We start from the raw sequence: 9957 nt of genomic DNA, 5'->3' as shown, positions 1-9957 counted from the left end.
GTCAGCTGCCCTCAGCTCACACTTCTCTGACTCCCTTTTCTGACTATAAAATCCGAGACAAACCCGGCTATCCAAAATAGAGTAAACTAGCCTATGGGTTAGACTTCCTCTCCTATGTCTGCTTACACCTCTAGATACTCAAAAGACTCACACCTCTAGATACTCTCCTTTATGTCCGCTCACACCTCTAGATACTCAAAAGACTCAAACCAAGCATAGATCCATCCTCATAACCACTTAACTGACATCAGCTTATGACATCCAGCTCATACAGAAACCAATCAAATATTAGACCATTCTAACTCTGCTAATTGGTTGACAGCCCTCCAACTGTCAAACTAGACTCATAAGAATGTCCCACCCAGGTGCCCAAACAAGTCAACTCAGGGTCCCTTCACTTCCAGCCAATGATTTTGATGTTCTACTGACACAGTATTGACCCGATCACCTCTCAAAAAAATCTAACTAAAAACCGACTTAGAAATGTCTTCCCAATCATCAGACTTAGAAATGTCTTCCCAATCATCAGACTGACACCCTCGAGGGGCTCAACCCCCATCATCTCAATCCAAACAACAAAACCAAAGCATCACTGCACTAAAACTCATCAAGTCATATAGTACTCCAACTCCATGCACTCTATCTTCATTGAAACAAAAACAAAAATAGTAAGACTTGGGGCTTCAAGAAAACAGAAGAAAACAAAGAGAACTCACAGGAGTCCTCCACAGATAGACCAAAGTGACAGCTCTTTCTTGTTGAAATTAGAGCAATGTGATGAGCTATGGTGGATCAAATACTAGAATCAACATCATTAACAAAGTGATTAGGTAAATAATTAAGATGTAATTAGTAAATAATTAAGATGTAATTAGTAAATAATTAAGATGTAATTAGTGAGTAATTAGCAAATAGCTTAATGTAGGCATGGATAATCAAAAACCAGCAAATTCTCATTAGGCCAATGCCTCAATTTATAGAGTTTACATCCAAGCATCAAATCCCACTGATTTCTCCTTCATTCACTCCACCTCTCCCAGAATATCTCCACCTCTTTTGCTTGATTCTCTCCACCTCTTCACTTTTCCCAGAATATCTCCACACTTCCTAAATCTTCTCATGCTACCCTTTATTCTCTCCCAGTAGATTCTTCTCACCTTTTCACAGGTTTTTTCACATTTACACATCCTCTTTTATAGCCTTTAACCCTATTCACATTGTTCTACTCCTCATTCTTCGCAATCTTCACAAACTTCAAGTTTTCTAACCTATGTACAACAATTAGGAAAATAGAACTGCACAGGAGTCCACTCCATTACAGTCAATGCTCTCCTCTCTCTGTGGTGATCTCTAGCCATCGCGACTTGGAGAGTCCTGGAAAATGATCACAATTATACCACTTCAACCTGCGTCACCGCCTCAATTCCTTCAAGAACTTGCATTGCCTACTTCTTTGGATCGCCCATACTGTTTCCTTTTTTGATTTTGACCATCTGCATTTGTCCATTTGGTTGCCACTTGAGATCCATTTCACATCTTCATATGTACATATCATCCATCTACATCCCATGTTTAGGATGGGCTCATTATGCACCTCACATACAACCCACCCCCTAGATGAAAACATTCATGTTTTCATTGTCTCCTGCTTCAAACTGCTCTCTTCCACACCACACTCTATATAACTTTATATGCAACAACAAAGGTATGATCCAGCATTTGATCATCCCCGTGGATCAAAGGGGTACAACATCATCCTCCAAAACCATCCCACTGCACTAATCCAGCTTCCTAGATCAAAAATCTACACATACTTTATAAACATCCCCTTGGTTTTGCGCCTATCAAACAGCCACATCATGCATGCATACATCATGTCATCCCTCCTGTCTTCTCCACCCCTGTCAACCCTAAGCTCTTCACATAACTTAGAAAATTTTACAACACTCGGTACCTCCATCAAACCTTCACACACATTTCTTCCCAATACATCTTCACTACTATCATAAAAAACCTCCCCACTCGGACCATCTTCAACACTATCCCCCAAATCCTCAAAACAATCCAAGTCTACAACCTACAACACTCTCTCGACAACATCACAGCCTCCTCATCCCACAACCTGATCACATCATTTAGCAGCTTAGCATCATTGACATATACTTCAGCCAACCACATCATCATCCATCAACCAACGCAACACCATCTATATCCATAGAATATTTAAGCAAATCATATTCCAAGGTTTCATCCAAGAAAGCACCCTTATCTACACCACTGTCCTTACTCTCAGGCACATAGCATGCTGATCCACGCCAGTCTCATCATCACATGCAACTTTCAAAGAAAGGAAGACCCTCTTTCTCATGCTCTACCGCATCTCCAAAAAAGCTTGCCAACTCCATTGTGGCATCCTCTGACAAGTCTACCCTCATCTTAGTATCCTGTGACACTTCTAGCCTGCTAGGGGCTTCCTGTTCCTCCATCGCAGTCTCACCCAAAAACCATTGAGGTGTTCTCCATCACTTTGTTAGTGTCTACTATCCCCTCTAGGTCCATGGCCACACAACCTGAACTCTCCATGGATTCACAAACATATTGGTCCATTTCCTTTGTATCCTCTGACGACACACTACTCACAAAGGGATCCATATTAGGAACACTACTTCTAGCAAGCCACACATCAAGTAAATCTAACATGGCTACTCTGTCTAGCCTCATGGGGCAAACCAATAGTCCATCTCACCTTCCTCTCTTAATACACAATAGTCTTTACAGCCTCTGCAGAAGTCAGTGGGTCTTTCACTTCCATCTTTTCCTTGATCCTCTCATGCAGGCCTTCAACACACATGTCCTTCTTTAGAAAATCTGGAGGAACTTGATTCCCTCTCAAGACCTTCAGCATCTTCCTGCAGACAGCTTCATACCTATCCACAAAATCTGATAATTCTTTATCCTCACCTTGGTTTAACTTGGTCAGCTCCCTCCACAAGTCTTCTTGAGTATCCTCCTTTCCATATCTTCTCTTCAAGGCTTCCTTCAAACCATCCCATCTTCCTCTCTCAGCATCTGCGGCTTCATACTCAAACCACCCTCTGCTGCATCTTCCAATAACAAATCTTACATCCTTATCTTATAGGCATCATCATCCCTATTATTGCCCAAAGCCACCAACTCAATCTTCCTCAGAAACAAAGTGACATCCTCACCCTTCTCACCTCTAAACACATCAGATCTAAAATCAACCATTGGTCCTGAGAGTGGCTCAGCAAATGGACTCCAACTTGTTAACCAAAGTCCCCCTTAACAAGAACTTTCTGATCCTCAGCGGAGGCACCACACAATGTGTGATGGCTGGGTGATGGCCTCTACTACACCACCACCAGGCACACAAGAAGAAGACATAGTGGGATCAGAACTGGGGGACACCCAAATCCCAGCTCCAAGGGTATAGCAACCATCCCTAACCCTCGAGTTAACTCAAGGGGACACCTCAACACCCTTCCAACCTCTCTATCTAGCCCACCTTCCTTCTTCAACTATTCTCCCAAGTCAGCACACAGACCTCCAACACCTCTAATCTTCCAACTACAAGCCTCTCCTGACCTCAGCTGTGCTGACATCCAGCTAACCAAAATGTCCTCTGGCTCACACAAAATAGTTTGATTCTACCTCCAAGATCCTTCACTAGTCCCCAGTCAAAAACCTGTTCTCTGCACGCTCTCTAAACCACTCAGCTGCCCTCATTTGACACTTCTCTGACTCCCTTATGACTATACAATCTGAGATAGACCCAACTATCCAAAATAGAGTAAACTGACCTTTGGGTTAGAATTCCTCTCCTTTCTTTCCGCTAACACCTTTAAATACTCAAAAGACTCAAACCGAGCATAGATCCATGCTTATAACCACTTAGCTAACATCAGCTGACATCTAACTGATATCAAAACCCATCAGATCTCAGACCATTTTGAGTGGTCACTGCTGACACCCCCAAACTGTCAGACTAGACTCACAAGCACACAAAACACACTCAAACAAGTCAGCTCAAGTTCCCTTCACCTCCAGGTAATGATTCTGATGTTCTGTTGACACAGAATTGACCCGGTCACCTCTCAACAAAAGCTAACTAAAAATCGACTTAGAAACGACTTCCCAATCATTAGACTGACAGCCTCAAGGGTTCAACCCCCATCATCTCAATCCAAACAAAAAAAACAAAGCATCACCGCACTAAAAGTCATCAAATCATATAGTACTCCAATTCCATGAACTCTATCTTCATTAAAACAAAAACAAAAATAGTCTCAACATCCCTTAGACTGGGCTTCAAGAAAAAATAAGAAAACATAGAAAACTCTCAAGAATCCTCCACAAATAGACCAAAGTGAGATTTTCGTGGCATCATTTTCACTCATGGCAAAATAGATTCCAGTTGACAAGCAAAACCTACCGTCGAGAAGTTTTGATCTAGATCATGTCTCTAACAACAAAGGTTCTCCTCAAAGAACCCAGGGGTCACACCACCTTGGCCAATACTTTGATTTGTTTCCTCTCTCTGCTCTGATCTAGTCAAAAACCTTCACATTGTTCTGCTCCTTATTCTTCGCATCTTCACAGACTATAGGTTCTCTAGCCTGTGTACTACAATCAGGAAAATAGAACTTCAAGAGTCCACTCTACTACAATCCGTGCTCTCCTCTCTCTCTAGTGATCTCTAGCCACCCACCGCGACTTCGAGAGTCTTGGAAAATGATCACAACTGTGCCTCTTCAACCCACATCACCATCTCAATTCCTTCCAAAACCTGCATCGCCCGCTTCTTTTGATTGCCCATACTATTTCCTTTTTTGATTTCGAGTATCTGTGTTTATCCATTTGGTCGCCTCATTGCTTTTTACACCTGGGATCCATTTCACAACTTCATATGTACATATCATCCATCTACATCCCATGTTTAGGATGGGCTCATTATGCTCCTCACAACATGTACATGCACATACTCTCACACATACTTGCATATACACATGCACACACATCTATATCTATACAAGATAAAGAAAGGGTGCCCTATAAACCTAGCCTTTACGTGTAAAAAGGAGAGGGAGAGTTGTTGAAAAGGAGAAAGGAGCCGAGAAGACGGTCTTTGGGGGTTTATTTCCCACATGCCTATATGCATAAGGGCTCACAATTAATTGTCACCATCAAGTCATTTACTCATTGAATGAGTTTCATATATATATATATATATATATATATATATGTATATATATATATTTGTGTATATATATATATGTATATGTATATGTATATATATGTATGTTTGTATGTATGTATTTATGTCTGTATAATACAATAGAGAGCAAATTGCCCACCCCTCCCCCCTCCTCCACACACACACATACACACACATATATCTTCTAATATTATATTATGTGCATGTGTAAGAGAGAGAATATATATACCTATACATACATAGATAAATACATATATACACACACACATACATGTGTAGCAGAGAGAATATGTATACCTATACATACATAGATAAATACACACACACACACACACATATTGTATGTATGCATGTATGTATATATGTATGTATCTATAGGTATGTAAGCATGCATATATAAATAAATCTATATATATGTCAACGCACACACATGTCTGTGTGCACACACATGCACAACACACAGACACAAGCACATGATACACACACACATGCACACAAACACACATACACACACTGGCATGCATGGACACACGTGCACACATGCACTCAAGCTTGCACATACACATATATGCATATACATGCACACAACCACATACATATACATACATATATACACTAATATACACGAGTACATGTGCACACACATGTATACATAGACGTAAAATATTCACACATGGTACATGCACACACTCACACACATATATGCATGTGCACATGCACACATATAGACAAAAAAAGACGTACACCACGGATATATTTACATGCTCACACACATGTATATGCACACACTCGCATATGGATACACACAAACACAAACATACACACCACATACACACACTCACACCATACACACACTAGCATATATACATTATCGACACTTGCACGACTCATGCACACATGAAGTCGACATTATACAATCACACATACGTGGGTATGTGTACACATAATCACACACATTAGCATGCAAAAGAAAAGACAAAAGACATTGCATGTAAGATATACTTATTTAAGAGTGAGTACACCTCACCATGCATTCCCATGTATTAAAACTTAATAGTAATTACAAATATATCTATATGTGTGTTTATTTCTTTTATAAATGCACATGTGTATACACATATGTCTCTAAATATAATAAAACATAATATTATAGATAATATATATTTACATGTGTGTGCATGTGTGATAGAGAGAGAGAGAGAGTGTGTGTGCATGAGAAAGAGAGTGTGCGTTTGTGTGTGTATGTGTATATGTGCGTGTATGTATGTAAGAGAGAGAGAGAGAGAGAGAGAGGGACATGGAAGTCTATGTGTGAGAGTGTGTGGAGGGGGGAAGTGTGTGCTTGCATTAGTGCATGTACAAGTGTGTACATGTGCATGCGTGCGTGCATGTGTGTGTGTGTGTATGTGTGTGTGTGTGAGAGAGAGAGAGAGAGAGAGAGAGAGAGAGAGAGAGTTTCAACATTTGAGAGTGTGTGCATGTGTATGTGAGAGAGAAAGGGTGTGTATGTACATGTGTGTGTGTGTGTGTGTGTGTGTGAGAGAGAGAGAGAGAGAGAGAGAGAGAGAGAGAGTTTTAACATTTGAGAGTGTGTGCATGTGTATGTGAGAGAGAAAAGGTGTGTATGTACATGTGTGTGTGTGTGTGCGTGTGTGTGTGACACAGAGAGAGAGAGAGAGAGAAAGGGTGTGTGTGTGTGTGTGACAGAGAGAGAGAGAGAGAGAGTGTATGCATGCATGTGTGTAAGAGAGAGAGAGAGAGAGAGAGAGTGTGTGTATGAGAGAGAGAGAGAGAGAGAGAGAGAGAGAGAGAATTTCTATGTGTGAGATAGTTTATGTGGAAGGAGAGAGCAGGGATTTAATATTCACGTGATCACAAGATTTTTTGTAATAATAACACATGTGAATAAGTTATTCACATGTTCTCATGTTACCGTTCACAAAATAACAGGTCACTTGCTATTTGGGAACCCCTTAAAAGCTTGGCTACACATGGGCATAAGCTATTCACATGTTCTCATGTTACCATCTTCACATAATAGCAGGTCGGTGGCCACCTAAGAAGATTTTTTATGCCCGACAAAGATAATTTTTTTAGGCCCTTGTAAAAGCTTTGTGAATATAACATGTGATTGTTAGTAGAGCCATTGAACAGATTGTAACTTGTTCGAAAACTTCATGACTGAATAGAAACTTTGTTCTTTTGTTTTCCCAAAAAAAAAATCCTAGTTAAGCCTAAGCATCGCCTAGGGTTGAAAAAAAGACTTTTGTCGAGCAGTGGTACAAGGAGGCACGTGCGCACATGGACAGAGGAGGTAGGAAAGTCTGATACATGGACATAAGAGGTGGGAAAGTCTGATTCTCTCACGTCTCAGAACGAGCTTGCTCGTTTCTAACTCCTGCTCGAAAAACAAAAACAAAAGGTCGAGTCCAATTTTCTCACGTCTCCCGAGTCGTGAAGGTAGCATATGCGTCATCCAGAGTGACCGACGCGATGATGCGGTTATGATCCGGACACGGATATATATAAGACGGGTGCACTGCACAACATAGCATCATTCAAGTAGGCACAAGCGGCGTGACAAGCCCTCCTGCCAAGCATTTTTATCCTATTATTATAGGCCCTCTTTAGCTCTTTAGGGACGAAACAGCATTTTGTTTGTGATGGGCTCCCAGTCGTCTCCCCTGCTTCACGCTGTCCTTGTGTCCGGGCCGGGCCTTGGCCACGTCAACGGCTGCTTGTTGCTGGCCAAGTCCCTCATCTCTGCCGGCTTCTCTGTAACCCTCGTCTGCTTTGCTAGAAGCTACTCCACCCACGCCAATAGGGGCCGCATCAAGCCTCCTCACCCGTCCGTCCGGCTGGAGATTGTCCCGGACGGACTCTCTCCCGAGGCTGCAAACTACAACGACCTCTTCGTCACGACTTCGGCCATGCAAGAAGGCCTGGAGGAGCTCATCCAGAGGCTCGTCGATGAGCGTAAACCGGCCACTTGTATCATCTCCGACAGCATCATGGCTTGGACACAGGATGTGGCTGACAAATTCGGCGTCCCAAGGGTTGATTACTGGACAGCCACTGCCACTTCCTACCTCTGCATCTTAGCTCTTCCGGAGGTGATTTCCAGAGGCTATGCATGCTGCAATAAGGGTACTGTTGTCTAACGCCAACCCCATTCTTGTCTTTAACCAGTTGAATGGATTGATTATTCTCATTAGTGCTGCTCACCTTCAAATCCCAAACGATATAAATTTACAAACAAAATTGACCAGAGCAAATAATCCCCAGCTACCATTATATCACAAACACCTCCAAACAACCAGAGTTTGGAAATACCTCCAATTACCACTTTCTCGTGACCCTAGTGAAGAGAACAGAAATTCGAATATTCTAGTGATATTCATCGCAATATAGAGCTGTAAATAATATGCTTTTTGTTGTTGTTGTTTATGGATTAAATATATGCGCTGCTAACCTTAGTTTGAACCTTAGGTGATCCTTCGAGCTGGAAGAAAAAGACAGGGGTCTTGCTGGACTGCGTACCTGGGCTCCCACGGTTCCCTTTAGACGAGCTGCCCATGGAGTTCCGATGTGCTAAAGCGGACGCGGACGAGGACGCCAACCCAGTGCTGCATTCGTTTCTGACGGCAGCGGCACGTGCCAAGGATGCGCGAAGTGTGCTGATACACTCGGTATACGACTTGGAGAGGGAAGCGTTCCAAGGCTTGAAGGAGGTGGTGGGGATGGAGGCGTACGCAATAGGCCCCCTCATCCACCACCACGTGGACAGCACGCAGCACCACAACAATGATGAAATCAGCTTGACGTGGCTGGACGGGCAGGCCAAGTCATCGGTTATCTACGTGTCATTTGGCAGCAACGTGATGCTTTCTGCAGAGGAGATCTGTGAATTGGCGCATGGCTTGGAAGCGAGCGGACAGCCCTTCTTATGGGTCATCCGCTCTGATGCTACTACTATCGTGAAAGGAGAGCTGAGTGACGTGTTGCCCCACGGCTTCCAATCCCGTACCGCCGAGCGAGGACTAATCGTCCCTTGGGCCCCCCAGATTGCCGTGCTTGCCCACCCCGCCGTGGGCGGCTTCCTTTCCCACTGTGGCTGGAACTCCACCCTTGAGAGCCTTTGGATGGGCGTGCCCATATTGGCGTGCCCACGCGCGGCCGAGCAACCAACCAACTCAAGGCTCATCACTCAGAATTGGGGCGTGGGCATTGAGCTCGAAAGGACCGAGGAGGGTGCCTTTTCTAGACAGCATGTGGAGGCCGGCGTTCGAGTTCTCATGGATGGGACACTCGGACAAAATGCCCGGACAAAAGCTAAACACTTTAGTGAGGTCGTGAGAAAGGCTCCGATTGAGGGAGGCCATTCATACTCCAACTTGCTCAAGTTCGCTTCCGACATTAAGGGATGAATGATGATGTATTCATCCATGATCTTTTTCCTGATTACTAATAACTATTGTTAAATGCATTGAATCTACACCCCAGTAGATGGTTGAGAGTGATTGTAATGATTCTTTTTGGGATGCCTTGTCCCTCATACCTATCCTTTGAGAGTTTGATTGTAATGATTCTTTTTGGGATGCCTTGTCCCTCATACCTATCCTTTCTCAACGACAGAATCCAAGTTAGTACCTTAGGATATAGAGAAGAACACCTAATTCTTACCTTTTTTTCATATCTTATCATTTATTCATCAAATGTAT

General features: G+C 42.9%; 1 protein-coding gene across 1 annotated transcript; it reads left to right on the top strand.

The window, feature by feature from the left end:
* The first annotated feature begins 7785 nt into the window (after window positions 1-7785).
* LOC147637698 (UDP-glycosyltransferase 85A2-like) lies at window positions 7786-9727 on the top strand. The gene is made up of 2 exons (XM_086799524.1): window positions 7786-8383; window positions 8726-9727. The coding sequence occupies exons 1-2, from the start codon at window positions 7900-7902 to the stop codon at window positions 9661-9663; spliced, it is 1422 nt and encodes a 473-aa protein (XP_086655650.1). The 5' UTR covers window positions 7786-7899; the 3' UTR covers window positions 9664-9727.
* The last annotated feature ends 230 nt before the right edge of the window (window positions 9728-9957 follow it).

The sequence above is a fragment of the Cibotium barometz genome, chromosome 6 (genome assembly GCF_041138505.1).
Source record: "Cibotium barometz isolate CiBa-2024 chromosome 6, ASM4113850v1, whole genome shotgun sequence".
Classification (NCBI taxonomy): Eukaryota; Viridiplantae; Streptophyta; class Polypodiopsida; order Cyatheales; family Cibotiaceae; genus Cibotium; species Cibotium barometz.
Note: the sequence above shows the minus strand (reverse complement) of the source record. Positions and strands in the feature narration are given on the sequence as shown.

Bases quoted from the DNA above. Each gene is read 5' to 3' on its own strand.
- LOC147637698 (XM_086799524.1), top strand. From the start codon at position 7,900: ATGGGCTCCCAGTCGTCTCCCCTGCTTCACGCTGTCCTTGTGTCCGGG. The intron at 8,384-8,725 runs GTACTGTTGTCT...TTTGAACCTTAG, and splicing joins CTATGCATGCTGCAATAAGG to GTGATCCTTCGAGCTGGAAG.